At 46.4% G+C, this 21,863-nt stretch overlaps 1 protein-coding gene across 1 annotated transcript; it reads right to left on the reverse strand.

The window, feature by feature from the left end:
* Positions 1-6: 6 nt before the first annotated feature.
* Positions 7-20,715, reverse strand: LOC310696606 (thioredoxin). The gene is made up of 5 exons (XM_083482368.1): positions 20,555-20,715; positions 6,982-7,086; positions 4,816-4,875; positions 2,973-3,038; positions 7-221 (listed from the first exon to the last, which is right to left on the reverse strand). The coding sequence occupies exons 1-5, from the start codon at positions 20,657-20,659 to the stop codon at positions 159-161; spliced, it is 399 nt and encodes a 132-aa protein (XP_083338494.1). The 5' UTR covers positions 20,660-20,715; the 3' UTR covers positions 7-158.
* Between the last annotated feature and the right edge of the window lie 1,148 nt (positions 20,716-21,863).

The following is a 21,863-nucleotide window of genomic DNA, read 5'->3' on the forward strand; positions in this document are numbered from 1 at the left end:
GCGACACCCGTTTTATACATTTTTATTCTTCTCATTTACAGGCCAACGAGTCAAAAGTGTATTTGGATACATGATCTAACTTGATCAGTTCATTATGTAGAAAAGGCTATAATTTAACAGTCAGCACTTTTTTATGATTTAGGAATCTGTGGGTTAGGTTACTTTAGATTCTTGATGGTTTCTTCCAGCTTCTCTTTGTTTGCTCCAGAGAATTCATGCACCTGAAATACAGGAATTCCAAGTTCAGGCCTTTCTTTCAAACCATCACTTTTGAAGTAACAAAGCAGACAAATTGAGAGCATTCAAAGTCACACAGAAATGCACACTCGCTAACACTTATAGTTTATGGACGCTCAAAAGATGCGTGCTTTTCATGTCAAGACGATTGTAATTTTCTCCCGTTCCAGACAGAAGTCACCAGGCACAGGTTTCTTAGCAGCTTCATTCTCAGTTTCCAGCCTCTCTCTCTGTCATTCATCCTAACCTCAGAATTCCACTTTTGTTATTACTTGTGCAGTGTTAGAAACTCAAACATATAAGGCTAATTGATGGGTGTTCTACTGGAGTAGAAGAAGTGAATGTTGTTTACATATAGCAGACAGAAGAATCGGAAGTCCCTTCTGAATTTTATTTTCTCCCTCTTAATCTTTTTTTTAATTAAATATTTTTCTTTACTCCTTTCTCCTCCTCCTCTTTGTTTTTATTGCATTTAGATAAGTTTCAGTTTGGACAAAAAAAGAGGAAGTTTTGTACTTTTCTCTATAAACCCTAATAACATCCCACACACATATATATGGCACCTTAAACCAAGGTTCCATCACCAAAAACAAATGTTCCTTTTAATCCGCAAGATTTTATCATTATTCCTCATTTCTACGCTGCTTTATATTTTAAAGGAAAAATCTCTAAAGTGGTTGAGAGCACACCAAAACATCAAATAAAACAATCTGGAATAAAACAAATTCAAGCTTCAAGGAAAATATTTCAGATCGTTCTCTAAGGAACATTTTGCTTCCCCCCTATTTATTTATTTATCTGCTTAATTTATAAAGCTGCCCCAGAGCAGAAGTACTCTAGGGAGGGAGTGGTTTAGTGGTTAGAGTGTCAGACCAGGACCTGGGGGACCAGGGTTCAAATCTCCATTCCGTCCTGAAGCTCACTGCGTGACCTTGGAGCTAGTCGCAGCCTCTTAACCCACCTCACGGGGTTGTTGCAGGGATTAACTGAGGAGGGGGCTATAAATGAAATAAATAAGCTTTTCTACTTACCTGCTCAAGAAAGCTGGAGGGACCAGCCAGGTGGAGTTGTCTGTCGCCAGCATGGCACCCAGAGATCTCCACGTGGCAGAAATGGGACCCCCACCAGTCACAAACGCATCTGGCTAATTTTGAATCCTGCCAGAGAATTGCAGTATTCCCCCGGCCACAGCCACTGCTACCCATAACCTAACAAGCGATGCACATGATGAAATCTGGCGCCTGAAGCCTCAGAGGTAGACTCAACAGGCATTCCCTGGTCCTGAATGGGGTAACTGTGCCCCTGAAGGACCAGGTGTGCAGCCTGGGAGTCATTTTGGACTCACAGCTGTCCATGGAGGCGCAGGTTAATTCTGTGTCCAGGGCAGCTGTTTACCAGCTCCATCTGGTACGCGGGCTGAGACCCTATCTGCCCACGGACTGCCTCGCCAGAGTGGTGCATGCTCTGGTTATCTCCCGCTTGGATTACTGCAATGCACTCTACGTGGGGCTACCTTTGAAGGTGACCCGGAAACTACAACTAATCCAGAACACGGCCTTGAAAGACCTACATTGGCTCCTAGTATATTTCCGAGCACAATTCAAAGTGTTGGTGCTGACCTTTAAAGCCCTAAACGGCCTTTGTCCAGTATATCTGAAGGAGCGTCTCCACCTCCATCGTTCTACCCGGACACTGAGGTCCAGCACCGAGGGCCTTCTGGCAGTTCCCTCACTGCCAGAAGAATAAGAGGTATGAGAAGCCAAGTTACAGGGAACCAGGTAGAGGGCCTTCTTGGTAGTGGCGCCTTGCCTGTGGAACGCCCTCCCACCAGATGTCAAAGAGAACGACAACTACCAGACTTTTAGAAGACATCTGAAGGCAGCCCTGTTTAGGGAAGCTTTTAATGTTTGATGCATTATAGTATTTTAATATTTTTTGGAAGCCGCCCAGAGTGGCTGGGGAAGCCCAGCCAGATGCGCAGGGTATAAATACAGATAGGTAGCCGTGTTGGTCTGCCATAGTCAAAATAAAAAAATTACTTCCAGTAGCACCTTAAAGACCAACTAAGTTAGTTCTTGGTATGAGCTTTCGTGTGCATGCACATTTCGTGTATCTGAAGAAGTGTGCATGCACACGAAAGCTCATACCAAGAACTAACTTAGTTGGTCTTTAAGGTGCTACTGGAAGGAATTTTTTTATTTAGGGTATAATTTTATTATTATTATTATTATTATTATTATTATTATTATTATTATTATCCCTTTGCCACTAGGTGTGTGTCACTGTATACTGTGGTACCTTGTTTCTCGAACGGCTTGGCTCCCAAAGAAATCGGCTCCCAAATGCCGCAAACCCGGAAGCGAGTGTTCCGGTTTGCAAGCACTTTTCGAAAGCCAAACAGCCAACACGGCTTCCGCAGCTTCCTGACTGCATGCAGGGAGCTCCTGTAGCCAATCGGAAGCTGCATCTTGGTTTTCGAAATGTTTCGGGAGTCGAACGGACTCCCGGAACGGATTAAGTTTGAGAAGCAAGGCACCACTGTATATACAACCTGGTACGGAGTGTTGGGTAGGGAGGGCAGAAATCCAGGTAGGTTGAGCCAAGAGGGATGCCTCACAAGACCCCAAGCAACAGAATATAGTGCCTACCTTCCCCACCCAAAAATAATAATTCTGGAGGTGGCGTCCCACAGCCCCCCCCAAGATGTTTTGCTGGAAATGTGGGACTACACATACCTTTTGATTGTTCTTGTAGAACTGGAATGTTGGCATGCACTTGACGTCACAGTGAGCGGCAACATCCTAGAGGAGATGAAAGAGGTTATCTGTATTAGGTTGAGCACAGGAGTTGGTACCCAAGATCAGGAAAACTTGAAAAGAAGCTGAACCACTTGTAAAAATTCGAGGGGGAGGGGGAGAGGAGAGGGAGGGAAGGAGAAGAATAAGAGGTATGAATGAATTTTATTATTACGGTCACAGACCAGTTCCGGCTCACTTACAATATCAGGAAAATCATAAAACGCAACAGGAATACATTGAATTGCAATTGGGTATAACAGAAACAATTCAGGAATAGCGACAGTTAAAATATATATATTAAATCTTGATCACTAAAATATAACCTAAAATTGTCATTTAAAACCTTAATCATTTTGGTAGTTACAGCTTGTTCCCTAAGTTTTATGGCAGTCGCACAGAATTTGGCCACCCTTAGTGTGATCTCTGGATCCTTGTCCTCTACCAGGAGTTTTAGACATTGAAGTTCAGACCCATTTGGAGATTTTTGTATAATGGGAGTGATAAATACCGAGCGTATATCCCCGTAGAAACAGCAGTGTAACAAGCCATGAGAAGAATAAGGTGAAACAGGGATATTTTCCACAAGGCAAGGCAAGAAGGCTGCAGCTCATTTTGCCTGCACCAAGGCAAACCAGATTATGCATAAGTCGCCCGCCTGTTTGCATTTCTCTTAGCCATAGGGGAATAAAAACTATGGAACAGCAATGTTCCAATTGCACAATGTCATGCTTGCCTGCCCTTAGGCTAATGGAGGAATAGCCAATATTTATTCTAAAGTTCTATACCATTTTAATATCCACCCCCCCCCAAAAAAAAGAATTTTGTAAATTGCAGCTGGGTAAATGCCGAGAATTGCAAAATATCACACCCTATCTACCACACCACGTAGTGAAGCCAGTTTAAAAAGTAAATTCCCTCTTGCCTGGGAAGTTTAGTTCTGTGAAGCCAAGGCTTGAGAATGGAATGGTCAGCACTGGCCAAGCTACAAATTCCCAGGGCTCCTTGGCAAAAGAAATTCTGCATTTCAAGCCGTTTTAAAAGCCCAGGTTCACCTTTACATAGTTCCATCCTTATTTCTGGGATTGTGATAGCATGAAGCTGTTTTCAGTTTGTTCTGGTGAAGCCTGGGGTTGTTCGTTAAACATATATGACACCCTTTCTCCAAAGGAGACCAGGGTGGCAAACAACACGTGACTAAACAATGATACAACCTAAAAGCATTCCCAACACAGACCAGGGAAAGGCCACAACTGAAACAACTTGTTGACAGAGGAAGGTCTTCTGCAGGCGCCGAAAAGACAACAGAGGCAGAGCCCGTTGAGTGTTCAAGGAGAGGGAATTCTGAAGTTTGGGTGTCAGAGCACTAAAGGCTGATCCCTGTGTTGCGCAGAACAGACCTCTTGATAAGATGGGCATCTGCAAGAGGACCCTTCCGCAGATCGCAGTGATCCAGTCGGTCTAAAAGGGGTGAGACCATGCTTCCGGTGGTCCTGGTCCCAAGCTGAATACTTGGCAACGAAGTCTGAGTACCACTCTGCCTCCTAGCAGGACATTGTTCAGAAAGAACCCTCTGCAAAGTGCGAGAGTTTCCCCAAGAAACAAGTCCTTAAAATACATAGCTACAGCTTTCTCTTTCTTTCTTTCTTTCTTTCTTTCTTTCTTTCTTTCTTTCTTTCTTTCTTTCTCTCTCTCTCTCTCTCTCTCTCTCTCTCTCTCTCTCTCTCACACACACACACACTCTCTCTCTCTTCAAGTTTGACAGCCGCACTCTAGAATTTACCTGAGCATCATCCACGTCGATTTCAATAAACACTACATCCGGATACTTTTCGAGAAGACTCTGTTGGGTAAAGAAAGGAGAGAGGGTTATACTAGAGAGGAGGAGAGAGGTTATTATTTATTATTAATAATAAATAATAAAAATAATAAAAATGATATACCATGCCCAGTTGGTTGGGTTGTCCCAACCACTCTGGGCGGCTTCCAGCACATAGAAAAACATAAAATGTCAAACATTAAAAACCTTCCTGAAACAGGGCTGCCTTCAGATGTCTTTTAAAAGTTGTGTTCTTCATCTCCTTGCCATCTGACAGTAGGGCGTTCTACAGGGAGGGCGCCACTACCGAGAAGACCCTCTGCCTGGTTCCCTGTAGCTTCCCTTCCAGAATTGAGTTATCTACTCTCTCGTACATGGAAACCCCTGTTAGCCACTCCCAAGCAAATGGCAGAGATGATGGGGTCAATCTGAGCATAAAAGGAGTTGACATGTTGCGTAGAGGATCCTTCAAGAGGCTGGACAAGGTTCATCTTTGGGAGCCTTCCACTTTGGCCATGGGTCATTCTCGTTCCCTGGCAGCTAGGGCAAGCAGCTGAATCAGTGGGTACAACCTCTATTGCTCTGCGGTCTTCTCCTCATGGTTCATGGGCTACGGGAAAGCCAAAAGGAAGCTGAGGGGACAATTCAAGAGTCCACCCTCTTGATGTTTGAGGCTGTTGAGCAGGACCAATGTCAATTTGCAAGTATCCCCCATCCACACAAGCTCATGAGCTAAGGCAACCATGGTTTCGCCCACAAATTCTAGTCCTCAGTCACGTTCCAGGCGTCTCTTTCCCAGCCTACCATGATGAGCAAGATGCCAAGTCTGGTCTGCAGGCAAAAAGGAAGTGATTGGCAACTAGCAAGGGGAAGAAGACGACGAAAGAGGAGGTTAAGAGGTGATATGATAGCCATGTTCAAATATATAAAAGGATGTCACATAGAGGAGGGAGAAAGGTTGTTTTCTGCTGCTCCAGAGAAGCGGACACGGAGCAATGGATCCAAACTACAAGAAAGAAGATTCCACCTAAACATTAGGAAGAACTTCCTGACAGTAAGAGCTGTTCGACAGTGGAATTTGCTGCCAAGGAGTGTGGTGGAGTCTCCTTCTTTGGAGGTCTTTAAGCAGAGGCTTGATAACCATATGTCAGGAGTGCTCTGATGGTGTTTCCTGCTTGGCAGGGGGTTGGACTCGATGGCCCTTGTGGTCTATTCCAACTCTATGATTCTATGAAATGGTCTCATCTCCTGTTGTGCTGGGATGGCAGGGAGGAAATTAAAGTGTCCCATCTTAAAAATGTATAGGAGCACTATTCAGGGTTCGAAATTAGCCAGGCACCAGGGCCACTGAAGATGCCTGGGCGCCATGATGGCATGTGACATCTCCACATTCTGTGGATCTTTTCACACACTCATATCCCTTCCTGTAGAATACAATCGGTTATATTTTATCTGCACAACCAGAAGGAACTTCTGGAAGCAAAATGCTGTTTCTGTGCAGCCTGAGCAGGAGCAGTGAACAATGTGATAGCTCACTGTTGTCACTTGTCTCCACCTACCCTGTCCCACTGCAGTGCTCACAGCTGTGAAGAATATTCCTACATTATGAATGGTTCATGTCACCATTAAGAAAAAGAGGTAGGAACAGGCCAATAGATATGGGGACTTTCCCTGGAGCAAGGGACTTTTCTCCAGGTTCTCTAAGCTCTTAACCTGCCTCAAGCTTGTCACATCTGAACTAGCCAGATGTTTAAATGATAGTAAGTCCACCATTTGAAAAGTAAAACTTTAGAGCCCTCTTGCCCAAAAATGAGAACTAGACATTCAGGGTGGATTTGATTTAAATCAAATCGATTTAAATCACTAGTCAGGAAGACTTGATTTAAAGCATTTTATTTTATTTTTGAGTTTTAAGCACACATGAAAAACTTAAAACAAATCCTTATTTCCTGATGAACAGCCTTTGGACTATAATGTAACTTAAATAGAAAGCTATCTTTAGAAAGAATTTTGCTCCAAAAGCATTTTATTTTAAAAATCTGATTTAATTTTTTAAAAAATCTGATTTAAATTTTTTTTTAAAGTTCATTGATTTTTATTCACCCCGTAGACTCAGAGCAGCTTACTTACGTGGAAGAACGGCTTGATCATTTTGCATGGTCCGCACCATGTGGCAGAGAAGTCGACGACTATGAGCTTTCCACCAGCATTTGTCAATTCTGCCTGAAATTCCGTCTGGGCAGGGTGAGAGAAGAGAGAGAAACCAGTTTATAGGGGCAGTTTCAATTAATTCAGGCGCCCCTTCTACACAAAAAGATGCAACTCTGTTTATGAAGCACTTTTTCAAAGGCAGAATCCAAAACTGAAACAGCCCCGTCCCAAGGTCCATACCTGCTCCCCCTTCTCCCACGATGCAGAAAGAGATTTGGAAGTGCTGCAAAAAGTAAATAAACAAAACAGCCGCACCGAAGACTCGTTTCTATGCCGCCTTTTGGAAAGTGCCTTCCAGAGGGGTGGTCTGCATTCAGATCTCCCCAGAGCCTGATAAAAAGAGCAACAGGATGGAATGCCGGCTAAAAGCTGAGGAAGAAGAAGCACGTCTGTTGAGAGCAGGCAAGCATTGTGAACCCATGTCACCACGCAGTTGCCGCACGAGAACACTTTGTGCCAACCTTTAACCACATCAATTTGTTCCGAGCTTTGCAATCCATGGAAGTTACTAAGCCCACAGGTGCCCTGGGAGGCCGTCCTTACAGGCCATAACCAAGTGGTTGTTTACATCCTTAGGGAACGGCCTTACACCAAGCCATATCAGGACTCCATCCAGTATATTTCTCACTGAATGGCAGTGGCTGTTCAGGTTTTCCAGGTTTCAGAATGAATTTCTGGAGCCGAAAAGCTGTTTCTGTGCAGGATAATTAAACATTATATTTAATGGTTGTTGCTTGGCTTCACTTGCCATTGCCCTCCTCACAGTTGTGAAGAATATTCTCGCATCTTAAAAAGCAGAGACATCACCTTGCCAGCAAAGGTCCGTATAGTTAAAGCTATGGCTTTCCCAGTAGTGATGTATGGAAGTGAGAGCTGGGAAAACCATAAAAGAAGGCTGATCGCCGAAGAATTGGTGCTTTTGAATTCTGGTGCTGGAGGAGACTCTTGAGAGTCCCATGGACTGCAAGAAGATCAAACCTCTCCATTCTGAAGAAGAAGAAGAAGAAGAGTTTGGATTTGATATCCCGCCTTTCACTCCCCTTCAGGAGTCTCAAAGCGGCTAACATTCTCCTTTCCCTTCCTCCCCCACAACAAACACTCTGTGAGGTGAGTGGGGCTGAGAGACTTCACAGAAGTGTGACTGGCCCAAGGTCACCCAGCAGCTGCAAGTGGAGGAGCGGCGACGCGAACCCGGTTTCCCAGATTACGTGACTACCGCTCTTAACCACTACACCACACTGGCTCTCAGCCCTGAGTGCTCACTGGAAGGACAGATCCTGAAGCTGAGGCTCCAATACTTTGGGCACCTCATGAGAAGAGAAGACGCCCTGGAAAAGACCCTGATGTTGGGAAAGATGGAGGGCACAAGGAGAAGGGGACGACAGAGGATGAGATGGTTGGACAGTGTTCTCGAAGCTACCAGCATGAGTTTGACCAAGCTGCGGGAGACAGTGGAAGACAGGAGTGCCTGGCGTGCTCTGGTCCATGGGGTCACGAAGAGTCAGACACGACTAAATGACTAAACAACAACAACAACATGAACGTGTTACCATTAAGAAAGAGGTCGGAAGAGGCCAATAGATATGGAGACTTTCCCCAGATCAAGGGACTTTTCTTCAAGTTCTCCAAGTTCCTCACCTAGCTCAAGGTCGTTCTCTGAACTAGCCAGATGCTTAACTGATAGCTAGTCCACCATTTGAAAAATAAGACTTTAGAGCCGCCTTGCCCCAAAATGGCGACTAGGCATTCCGTTTTGGCGACTGTGACCTTGGTTTAAGGAGCCATTTGGCGCCTAGGTTATATAGCTGAGTTTCTAACACTGGGTGCAAAGATCTCTCTGCAGAACAAGCTGTAAGAAAAGACACTGAACGCAGCCTTTGAGTGCAGCCTTCTGCATCTCCCCAACCTTTGCCCAGGGAATGCAGCTTTCAAGTTAGATTTTGAGAACTCACTGGAAGGTTTTGGGTTGCATTCCCCAGGGCCGACATAAGTGCATGCACTTTGAAGTTGGCATGCTTCTTTGAATGTATCTTATGTCAATATCCATTTCCATTACCTTGGTGGACAGCTCCAAAACCATTTCCCCGCAGTCAGCGAGGCCTGAATAATTTCATCTTCCTGGAATCGCTACTAGCCAGAAAGTAGCACAACTAATGGAGGGGAACGTGGCATGTCAACACAGCCCACGCCTCCAGCCACGAGTCCGGTGAACTCGGCTAGTAGCCAAGATTGGCACATTTAAACAAGGGAAGCTGAGGGGTGAATCCCATGCTCTCTGAAACTCTCCCTTCACCTGGTGCTGGGTTCGAAATTAACAGGGCGCCAGGTGCCTAAAGATTCTCCATTTGCAAGCTCAAAAAGTCTGGGTGCCATTTTTGGCGCCTGGCTGACCCTCCAGGATGACTGAAATGTATGTGCTTTGAAGCTCCCAAGTACAGTGGTACCTCGGGTTACATACGCTTCAGGTTACATACACTTCAGGTTACAGACTCCGCTAACCCAAAAATATTGCTTCATGTTAAGAACTTTGCTTCAGGAAGAGAACAGAATTTGTGCTCCGGCGGTGCAGCAGCAGCAAGAGGCCCCATTAGCTAAAGTGGTGCTTCAGGTTAAGAACAGTTTCAGGTTAAGTACGGATCTCCGGAACGAATTAAGTACTTAACCTGAGGTACCACTGTATATGTTAAGGATAGGCAATACGTTAAGGAGTTTAACAATAAAGAGTAGTGTGGTTTAAAAACCATATTTTTATTGTCAACACCCAATTAAACAATTTCTCTGAAAAATGTGATATTAACAATGTATCACTTTATGTGAACTGTGTATTACTTCATGCTTACCAAGGTAATAAAAAGTGTTGCCGAACGCCCCCTAAAATGGCGACTAGACATTCTGTTTTGGCGCCCGCAACCCAGGTTCCAGGAGCCATTGGGCTCCTAGCTTTTCTATCCCAGTTTCTAACACTGGTTAGTAGTGCAGCACAACAGGAGGAGGAGGAGGAGGAGTGGGTGAGTGCAAGCCATTGAGTCTTCAGTCAAGACCCACGATGGGGTTGCAACCCAAATCAAGGCAGGCTGCAACAACATATACAGGGGTGGAATTAAGAATGAAGATCTACTGACGGGGCTGAGTTGCCCTGCTGGACAATGCGGTCCACAAGCCATGCACTGAGAGTTGGAATGTTTTCACTGCGTTCATCCATGGAAACTTTTCTACAGCCGGAAGAAAAACCCACACAACCGGTAGCGTGACCAAAAATACAACTAGCTATCAAACAGGGCCGTTTCAAAGTTGCAGGTGCACTTTGTACCCTAGATAACTATCCCTTTGGAAGAGTATAAGGAATGCACAGCTCTTTGGATATACAGTGGTACCTCAGGTTACATATGCTTCAGGTTACAGACTCTGCTAACCCAGAAATAGTGCTTCAGGTTAAGAACTTTGCTTCAGGATGAGAACAGAAATTGTGCTCCGGCGGCGCAGAGGCAGCAGGAGGCCCCATTAGCTAAAGTGGCACTTCAGGTTAAGAACAGTTTCAGGTTAAGTACAGACCTCCGGAACGAATTAAGTACTTAACCCGAGGTACCACTGTACCAAAATTCAGTACATTTTAAAACTGTTTTCAGTTTTAAGCAGCGTTCGAAATTCGCCTGGCGTATTTTGCATCCGGTTATCAGCCACCTGGAACCAAGTGAAGAAGTCTGGGTGCCCAACTGTTGCACTCAGTGAACTTTTGCAAAATAACCTTCCTGGAATTGTACTGTGTATGAATTTGGACCAAGCTGTCTGGAGAACCACTGTGCTAGAATCAAAGATAGGTCCGTGCCTACGGCGATGGCCTTGGCTTGCAGTCAAGTCTTAAGAAATTCAGCAACTCCAAATGCAGTCAAGCAAATTGGAAAGAAAATTAGGAGTTGGGGAGGGAAGAGAGAGCCCGAGTCTAAGAAACTGCTGCATTCCCCTTTGGACATTATATTCAGAGTGTATTCAAGACAAAGAAAACAACATTCTCACCCCAGCCAACTTTGCCATTAAAGATTATGAAATCTCAGCTGCAATGCACCCCTGGCATGCACCATTTTGTTGCTGGCTGAACATTGTGTATCCACATTATAAAAAAGAATGCCTTATACTAAGAAGTTTTGAGAACATCCATTTCAAAAAAGGATGGGTTTTTTTTGAAAATGGCATACATGCAGCTATCTTGGACAAATAAACCCAAGTCCAAGGACAGTTTTCAAAGCCAAAAAAAGGGAACCTGCCCAAATATTTTGTAGCCATTTCCGAGATAGAACAATGTAACAAGTGCTAAGAAGAAGCAGAGTTGAAAGGTTTTGCTCTTTAAGAAGGAGGTATCTCACCATGTATTCGAAACACAAAAGGAGCTGGACTCCTATGGGCAAGGATATAGGATACCGCCATCCAAGATATTGAGACAGAAAGGTCCTCAAGCTTAAATGTGGAGCATTTGATGTGCAGGCAGAAGGTTCCACACACAATACTTGGCAGCTCTGTAGTACAGTGGTATCTCAGGTTACATACGCTTCAGGTTACACACACCTCTAACCCAGAAATAGTGCTTCAGGTTCAGAACTTTGCTTCAGAATGAGAACAGAAATCGCGCTCCGGCGGCGCGGCAGCAGCAGGAGGCCCCATTAGCTAAAGTGGTGCTTCAGCTTAAGAACAGTTTCAGGTTAAGTATGGACCTCCAGAACGAATTAAGTACTTAACCTGAGGTACCACTGTACCAGGAATGCCCCACCCAGTGTTAGAAACTAAGATATACAAGCTGGGCAGCAAATGGCTCCTTAAACCAGGGTTACAGTCACCCAAACTGAATGCCTAGTTGCCATTTTTGGGCCAGACGGCTCAAAAGTCGTATTTTTCAGTACTTTTGGTCCCAGAAATTCATTCTGATTTTGCAGATAAAACACAGCAGCTAGAATTCCCCCATCCTGTAGAATCCTTTGTGAAAACAGTCAAGATCCAAGGATCCCCCAGGCAGGCACCTCCAGACAGTGTTCGAAATTAGCCAGGCGCCAGGCACATTTTGCAGCTGGCTGTCAGCCAAGTGAAGATGCCTGGGCACCAGGATAGCATCTTTACCATCTGGAGGTGCATGCCTGGGAATAATTGGACCCAGACCGTTTTCATACATCAATACCCCATCCTGTAGAATTCTATCAGTTATATTTTAACTGCACAACCAGAATGAATTTCAGGAACCAAAATGCTTTTTCTGTACAGCCTGAGCAGGAGCAGTGTTATAGCCCTTTGTTGTCACTTATCTTCACTTACCCCATCCCACTGCCTTGCTCACAGTTGTGAAGAACATTCCTACGTTATGAATGGTCCGTGTCACCATTCAGAAAAAGAGATCAGAATAGGCCAATAATGTGAGCTGCCCCTGGATCAAGTGACTGTTCTTTTTGAAGTTCTCAAAGTTCTTAACCTGGTTCAAGGTTGTCCTCTGAACTAGCCAGATGTTTAACTGAGAATCAATCCCAGTCAGTCCATCCTTTGAAAAATAAAACACTGGAGCCGTCTTGCCCCCAAATGGCAACTAGAGATTCTGTTTCGGTGACTGTAACCTTGGTTTAAGGAGCTATTTGGCACCTAGTTTATATATCTGCGTTTCTAACACTGCCTCCAGATGGAGGAGACCTCAAGCACCATATTGGCACCCAGACATCTTTACTCGGTTGCTAGTGGTTGATACCCAGGTGCAAAATGTGTCAAATTTCAAGCACTGGTCCCATCTGAAATCCTGGGGGGCTGCTGCTAATTAATGTAGACCAGGGACGTCCAACAGGTTGATCGCAATCTACTGGTAGATCCCCGGGAGGTTTTGGTAAATAGCGGTCGATCGCAGGGTCCCTTTCCTTAGCGTTGCTAAAATCGTTTTTAGCCCAGCCCCTTTGCCTTGCCCTCCATCTGCAGAACGGAAGATGGAGTTTACTGAGTGAGGTTGTTTCCCCAGCGATTTGTTGGTGAGTTGCTGTTCCTGTTTTCCCCAAAACCCTTAAAACCAGAGCTTTCCTCTTCCCTAAAAAAAACTCAAGAACTTTGACCTGAAACCCCCCCCCCCAAAATGGGGGTAGATTGCTGCCAGTTTTTAATTCTGTAAGTAGATCGCAGTCTCTTGGGAGTTGGTCACCCCTGATGTAGACAATACATTAGAGGGACCAGCGATTGAGCTCTATAGCTCCCTAGAGCAGTGTTTTTCAACCACTGTTCCGCGGCACACTAGTGTGCCGCGAGATGTTGCCTGGTGTGCCGTGGGAAAAATTGAAAAATTCGAAAGATTATTTTTTTTAAAAAAGGCAAATTTTTGCCCACTAGGCGGGCGCCGGACTGTGTCCACCCTATTTTCCATCCGTCCTGGGTGGGGATCAGATCGGATGGGATCGGATGAGAGCGGACAGGGGGTCCACTCTCATCCGATTCCCCATAGAGAGCAGCGGGGCTCTGACATCTCCCTCTCCGCACACAGTGGTGGTGTGCCTCGTGATTTTTTTCATGAAACAAGTGCGCCTTTGCCCAAAAAAGGTTGAAAAACACTGCCCTAGAGACCTACCGTTCAGCAGAAGCATGTGCACCAGCCACAATAGCTGAATGAGCCGTCAGACAAGTCCATTAAACCACACTGACTTAGGAATTGAAGAAGGCCCTCTCAAGGCGTCACCCAATTGTTAAAGTGAGAGAGCCCTTTCCTCTTACAGCCACTGAAGAGATGTTAGTCAGAAACATAAAAGACGGCCATCTATGACTCAACCCGCATTACACTTCACATCATTTGTTTGTTTTAGCATTTTAAGCTGCCTTGGCAGAAAAATCAACCTGTGAAGGTCACCATTGAATGGCCAAGCAGTCCCAACAGTATCTCTCAAATTCCCTTTGTGCCATAGAAGGCAGCAAGCAGTCTGTTCCTAATGACAAGGCAACAGTCTACTCCTAATAAGCTTAATCCACATTTCCATGTTAAGTTGCTGTTCAGAGAAAGCTTCTTCTGCAGTCTAAACTAATAGATGCTTGCCCACAGATTACAGGCCAGTTTAATCAAGAGGCAGTCGGGTTGCAGCATTAATAACATGGTACTTGATCAGCAGATCTTCCTATTAGCCAAGGTATAAATATATATCTGCAAAGCTCACAATGATAATCATATAGGAGGGGGGCATATGGGCATTGTGGAATAACCCAGGCTTTAACTTAAGTGATGCTTAACCTAAGTGGCATTTAAAGAGGATGGTGTTCATTAAATAGAGCTATTGTTTACTATTAAATAAACAGCATTCCCCCAAATTTAGATGAAGACAGTACAAGACCACAGCTCTTATAAGTGGAGAGGAGTTGAAAGAGACAAGCTAAAGATTCAAATCACTCTTAAACAGATGGCAGAAGTGTGGCACATAGGGATGCTGCCATTTCGGGTTAAAGGACCCCTGGCCGTTGGGTCCAGTCGCAGATGACTCTGGGGTTGCGGCGCTCATCTCGTTTTATGGCCAAGGGAGCCGGTGTACAGCTTTCGGGTCATGTGGCCAGCATGACTAAGCCGCTTCTGGCGAACCAGAGCAGCGCACGGAAACACCATTTACCTTCCCGCCGGAGCGGTACCTATTTATCTACTTGCACAATGTGCTTTCAAACTGCTAGGTGGGCAGGAGCAGGAACCAAGCAACGGGAGCTCACCCCGTCGCGGGGATTCGAACCACCGACCTTCTGATCAGCAAGTCCTAGGCTCTGTGGTTTGACCCACAGCGCCACCCACGTCCCTTTTGGTAACCATTTCGGGTTACCAGTGTTCAAAATAAGCCAAGTGCATTTTGCAGCTGGCCGTCAGCCACTTGTGACCATGATGATGGGCACCAGGATGGCATCTCCACCATCTGGAAGTGCATGCCTGAGGATCATTGGATCTAGACTGTTTTTACACACTAACACCCCATCCTGTAGAATTCTATCAGTTACATTTTATCTTCACAATCGGAATGAATTTCAGGAACCAAAACGCTTTTTCTGTGCAGCCTGAGCAGGCGCAGTGAACGATGGTGCAGTGAATGGTTGCAGCTTGTCTTCACTTGCCCCGTCCCACTGCCCTGCTCACCGTTGTGAAGCATATTCCGATTTTACGAATGGTCCATGTGACCATTAAGAAAAAGAGGTTGGAATAGGCTAATTTATATGTGACCTGTCTCTTGATCAAGGGACTTTCCTTCTTGCAGTTCTCCAAGCTCAAGGTTTTCATCTGAACTAGACAGATGCTTAACTGAGAATCAACCCCAGTCAGTCCATCATTTGGAAAATAAAACTTCAGAGCTGTCTTGCCCAAAAATGGCAATTAGAGATTCCATTTAGGCAACTGCAACCTTGGTTTAAGGAGCCATTTTGTGCCTAGCTTATATATCTGAGTTTCTAGCCCTGCTCTCGTGGGATCTCAATATCCAAGGTATTATTCTCATGGTGAAACTGGATGGCACCATAGCGATTATTTTTAGGACACTTGTGGCTTCTGCTGCACACTGTGAAACTGGGACCGATTTGCCTCATCTCAATTTGCCGCACGGTGTTTCATTCAAAACTGGCATTCTGGACTTCCCAGAGTTGCAATATTTTGTGTTACAGCTTGCAAAACAGAAACCGTGTGACTTCTGTTTTTACAAAGCACAAGTTCGCTTGAGGAAGCTAAAGTCTTTTCACACATTGCACCAACGAGACCTCGGGGCCTCTTCGCACAGGTGTGAATTGCGGTCCAACGTGGCCTGGTGACATGTACCTTTTTTGGATTCCTGCCAACTTTTTGTTTTAATGGGGACGGGGTTTCAACTTGAATGGGTGCTGTTTATTCCTACATTATGAATGGTCCGTGTCATCATTAAGAAAGAGGTCGGAACAGGCCAATAGATTTGCAGACTCTTCCTGGATCAAGTGGCTTGAGGAAAGAAAGTTCTCAAAGTTCTTAACCCAGCTCAAGGTTGTCATCTGAACTAGGCAGAAATCTAACTGAGAATCAATCCCGGTCAATCCATCATTTGGAAAATAAAACTTTATAGAGTCGTCTTGCCCCCAAACGGCAACTAGACATTCTGTTTTGGCAACTGCAACCTTGGTTTAAGGAGCCATTTGGCGCCTAGCTTGTAAATCTGAGTTTCTAGCACTGCAGGTCACATAAAGGAATAAAGTAGCAGCAATGCCTCACTGGATAGCAAGAAGGCTAGATTCAAGCACGGCAGCAAATTTAAGGGATACTGAAAAAGCAATCCAGTGGAAAGTTAGAAGAGCATTTCCAGCAGGGAAACAGAATAAGAAAGGATAGTCTGTATGCCGTATGGCAGAACAAGCTGGACATGTTTTCTCAGAAGCGAGTCCCACTGTGATCAGTCATACTAATTTCCTAGTAATTGCTTACAATTACAGTCTCCCTGTACAGTCTAACCTTGGCCGTCTAACGTAATCCGTTCCGGAAGCCCAGTTGGCTTCCGAAATGTTCGACAACAGAGGAGCGGCTTCCAATTGGTTGCAGGAGCTTCCTGCACTCAAGTGGAAGCCGCGTCGGACGTTCGACTTCCAAAAAAGTTTGAAAACCGGAGCATTTACTTCCAGGTTTTCGGCGTTCAGGAGCCAAAACATTCCAAAATGGAAGTGTTCAGGAACCGAGGTTTGACTGTATTTACATAAAGGGGATGAGAGGAGAAGGAATATCCTTATGTTTCAACTATATTAAGAGGCCAGCAAAAACAATTCAACATGACTGAGAAGAGCTCAAGTGGCAATAACCTAAAGATCACAGTAGAGAGAAAGAGTCAAGCTATAGGTTAGGAGATTACAGCTCGGCAATGGACTAGAGCTTATAAGTTACAGAGCTTCCTTCTTTGAAGCCCTCATGAGAAGAGCAGGAGCAAACATCTTCCAGGAACACTCTATGAAGAGGCAGAAAATCCAGATCTGGGGCTGGATTCTTGCTAAATTCCAATGAACGCACCCACAGACACTGGGAGACTTCCATAACTTTAGCTTGTAACAAGTCAATGTCTTGTTAAAGGGGAAGCCAGGAACTTCATCTGTCATCTGACAGCAATAAGTTCCCTGGCTGCATCTTTTGTAATCAATCCCACCTTGAAAGGACTGGCCTACCTTACAAAGTCACAATAGGCTTAACACTGGAAGGAGGGAGGGGAGAGAAAGATCTCTACAAAATGCAAGATGATTTTAGTTTTGTTGCCTTCTGGCATTTCCCTTTAACACTCCAGCCCTCTTCTCCCAAAGCAGTGTTTAAGCACTGCTAACCCAAGACAACCCTTTATGTCTCAATGTGAGCAGATGAAACCAGCCCGAGAAAAACTTCCCTGTGCCCCTGTGAGTCATTTCTCAGACGCTGGGGTGGCTACCGGAAATCTCTGCTGAGGGTGGAAGAAACAAAAGCAGGTCATCCTTTCAGTTTCATGCCTAGGGCATGTCAGGATTAGAAAGCTAGCCACATTTCAACTTTTCCGCCTAGGCCAGGGAACGGATGCTAGAAAGAGGAATACAAGAGATAGTAGAGCATGAATTGTGGGGATGGAGAAGGAGAAGCCGTGAAGGCTTAAAAAAGAGAAAGAAAAAAACATGGGTTAGGCTCACACCAACTAATTTTTTCCAGGCAGTAGTTTTCCTTCCCAAATGAGCAAAGCCACACAACCACATTCAGCAAATGTCAAGAAACATACAACTGGTCACCGATATGATTGAGGAATAAATCAAGAATGTTTTGTCTCCTCCCAAATCACAGGAAACAATGCATTTGAATAGTTGTTTATAACTACAGTGGTACCTCGGGTTACATACGCTTCAGGTTACAGACTCCGCTAACCCAGAAATAATACCTCGGGTTAAGAACTTTGCTTCAGGATGAGAACAGAAATTGTGCTCTGGTGGCGCGGTGGCAGCGGGAGGCCCCATTAGCTAAAGTGGCGCTTCAGGTTAAGAACAGACCTCCGGAACGAATTAAGTACGTAACCAGAGGTACCACTGTATGTTCCACTACATATCTAACACACACCCTCTAAATTGGAAGAAACTTGTATCCTAACCGCAACTCACCAACTTGCTAACATTAAAGGTAAAGGGACCCCTGACCGTTAAGTCCAGTCGCGGACAACTCTGGGGTTGCGGCGCTCATCTCGCTCTATAGGCCGAGGGAGCCAGCGTTTGTCCGCAGACAGTTTTTCCGGGTCATGTGGCCAGCAAGACTAAGTTGCTTCTGGCGAACCAGAGCAGCGCACAGAAACGCCGTTTACCTTCCCGCCGGAGCGGAACATTATGTTGTCATTAAAGAGAAAACTTATTTCCTAGTTCTCAGTACAGACAACTGAGTGTGCAGCAGTGCCCTGCTTGACAACTGCATTGGATGTTTCTGTAGTCCAGGAAAATTTAAGCCTTCCTACGGCTGAGCACAGCTGAGCACAGGGGGGAGGGGGGGCACTAGCAGCCACATCCCCAGGACATAGGGCACTAGCGCATGAGCAGTTTATGTAAACAACAGAGGAGAATACTATGCTACAAGAATCATAGAATTATAAGGTAGCAAGCTTTAGAAGGAACTGGCAACCCACTCCAGTATTTTGCCATGAACACTCTGTGGACAAAAGCAGCAGCTTTGAGGAGAAATTCCAACACATGCTCTGGTTCATGGGGTCGCGGAGGATCGAGCACGACTAAAAGGACTGAAGGATGGCGAAGGCAGCAAGCATCTCTCCCTCTGCAATTAACACAAGCTTCCCATCAGGTAAAGGAAACGAGGGATGGAATCCTTTTTTTAAAAAAAGGGACAGCCAGGAATCTCTTAAACTGCAGGAGCTTGTCAGAGAGAGTGTGTGTCTCTGCAGCGGCTTATTACAGCAATTGTCGTTTTTTTGGCTGCAACTGCCGTCGCTCCTCCTGCCATTTGCCTCCTCCCTCTGTGCCCACGCTGCTGCTGCTGCAACCGTTCGCAGCAGCCATTAAAGTCTGCCGCAGGAAAATCCAGAACAGCAAGAACACAAGAGGCCCTTCGCCGGGGTTAGTGGGGCACAACTCTCCAAACAACAAGGCCTCGGCTAGGCAAAGAGGCGGCCGCAGCTCAGCTAAGAGCTTGGCAAAAACTCTTGATGTTCAAAGCGGGAGTCGGAAATGGGGAGTTGCCAGAAAAGCTGCCGTCTCAAGAGGACCACACTTTGGTTGGCGGCGGACTTTACACATGGGCAGAGTTGTGCCGCAAGATTCTTAACTCTCCACGGCAAGGAGGTGATTGTACCTGCCGCCACTCCTTCCACTGGGGGGCAAAGTGTCCTTTCTAGGTAGCCAGCCTGCGAAAGAGTTTAATCAGGCGGATCCAGGCAGAAGTCGGAGGAGGAAAAGTGCTGGGGGGCTGCCATGGTTGTTTTCTCAGCAAGCAGAGGAGGAGGAGCCCCTGTACACAGAGCTAGGAAGGGGCTCTGAGATGATGCAGGCAAGGAGAAGAGGGAATGGAAGCAGACAAAAGCCCTCGCTCCCATGCCCCAATGCTCCTCTTAACTGGCACATGCGGAAGCAGACGCTGATGCAACCCCAATGAGCCTCTGGGGCAGGTTTTCCGGGTGGCAGAGGCAGCCGCAATGCCAGGCAGGGAGAGGAGGTGGCCGGTGGAAGAAGAAAAAGAAGAAGAAGGGGCACTTCAGGAAGTTAGAAGCGCCTCTTCCTGACCCCCTGCAAAGCCACCACCAGCGTAAAAGCCCTGCATGTATTTATATATTTTTAAGCGCAAGGAACTAAGAATGCAACAGGCACCCAAAGGATCTTTTCCACACTAGATAAGAGGCAAGGAGCCAACTCCTAGGGGGCCAAGGTCCCTTCAGCCCCTCCCCAATAAAATATTGTAGGGGGCCGGAGCCCCCCCCAAGTTAACGGGCATTGCCATTCAAACTGGTGCGCGCCTTGCTATCCGGTTATGCCAGCCGACAGGGCTTACCTGGGCCCATGGGCGTTGCCAGGTTGGAGGGGCAGCTGCTCTCTCCCCCCCCAATAAATAAAAATACTTAACTCACCGCCCAGTGGCACCTTGGATAGCTCGCCCCCCCATATAAATCCTAGCTACTCCATACTTGGGGGGGGGGTCCCATGGGCGTAGCCAGGATTCGGGGGGGGGGGTTGAGCAGACTGTGGAGCAGAACCACAGTTAGTTAAGTATTTTTTATTGGATTGTGTTGGGGGGGTCAGCTGTCCCCTGCCCCTGCCTTGGCTACGCCCATGAGTAAGGCCCCCCCATATATTTCATTCAAGTTGGCACCTCTGCAGCCACCCCCCGGGGTTGGGGGGGGGGTCAGATCAGGTCCCTTAAAAGGAGAGGGCGGAGGAGTTAGGGGTCGGCAGCTGCAAATGTTGCAACCCCGGGATTTTTGCACGCGCGCTTCTCCCCCGGCGGTGGCCCTTACTCCCTCCGGGGCCTTGGCCTGGGAAAGCCGCCCCCGCCCCCCAATGCAAGGGGGAAGACCCTTACCAGGCTGCCCACGGTCTTCACCATCTTTGCGCGTCCTTCCGGCGGTTCCTGCGACTTCTCGGCGGCGGCTGCAGCGGCTCTTTCCGTAGCGCCGCCTCCCTGCATCGCCTTATGTATCGCAGGGCGGACAGCCCAGTCCGGAGGGAGGAGGGGGAGGAGGAGGAGGCTGCGCAGGCGCGCGTGGCTCCGCGGTGGGAGGAGGGGGACACGAGGGGGGAGGGTTGGCTGGCTCGCTCGTGCGCAGGCGCGGAGTTTCCTGCCTTTCCCTATCTCCTCCTCCTCCTCTGCCCCGCCCTCCAGGGAAGTCCCTGGGCTTCCGATGCGGGGGAGAGGGGGGAATTCCCTCTCTTTCCCCTCCCCCGCTCTCCTTTTCCCAAAGGCGGGTTGGGATTGGGGAAAACAGGGAGAATAAATAAAAGGGACACGCCTTATTTATTTATTTATTTTATTTATTTATTTAAAGATTTAAAAAAACCCAAAAGGTTAAAAAAAATAAATCTGAAGGCAGCCCTGTTTAGTGAAACTTTTAATATTCGATGAATTATTGTATTTTAATATTTTGCTGGAAGCCGCCCAGAGTGGCTGGGGAAACCCTGCCAGATGGGCGGGGATTGATTGATTGATTTATATTATTTGAGCACCCACAAAATTCCCCAGGAAGGGGGGTCGGGCACCCACAAATTTCGGTGCCAGGGCCATGGCACCCCCAGGTCCAAGCCGACAGACCTATGTTGCTTAGAAGTGAGCCCCCACCGAGATCATAGAATGGTAGTGTTGGAAGGGGGGGCATCTAGTCTAACCCCCCTGCAATGCCGGGATCTTTGGAATCAGCGGCAAGGTAGTTCCAAAACGTGCCCAAGGCGTAGCCAAGGGGAAGGCACGGGATGGAGGCAACTGCCCCCCAATCAAAGTAAATCAATAAAAAATACTTAACTAGCTGAGGTTCTGCCCGCCGCTAAGTCCTAGCTTTATGTCCAAGGAGCAAATGTGGAACGAGATGCTGCTCTCGAGTAGGTGGGCGCACACGATCCTGGATGCGCGTTTGCTCAGTGTTGCTCAGTGTAAAACAACAACAAAGAGAGTCTTGTGGCATCTTTAAAGACGTGCGGATATATTGCAGCAACAAGCTTCAGTGGTAAAAAAAAAGGAATAAAAATGCTTCACTAAAATTAGAAAGATTTTGACCTATTTTTCTGAGCGCTTGGAGTCAAAAGAAAGTACAACTGCGGTTGAGATGTTTTCTTCCAAATCTGCTAGGCAGAACCTGACAGAGGATGATGACAGGTGGGTGTCTTGCCATCCCCCCCAA

Source organism: Podarcis liolepis, assembly GCF_965112155.1.
Source record: "Podarcis liolepis genome assembly, chromosome: 17".
In the NCBI taxonomy this organism is placed as follows: Eukaryota; Metazoa; Chordata; class Lepidosauria; order Squamata; family Lacertidae; genus Podarcis; species Podarcis liolepis.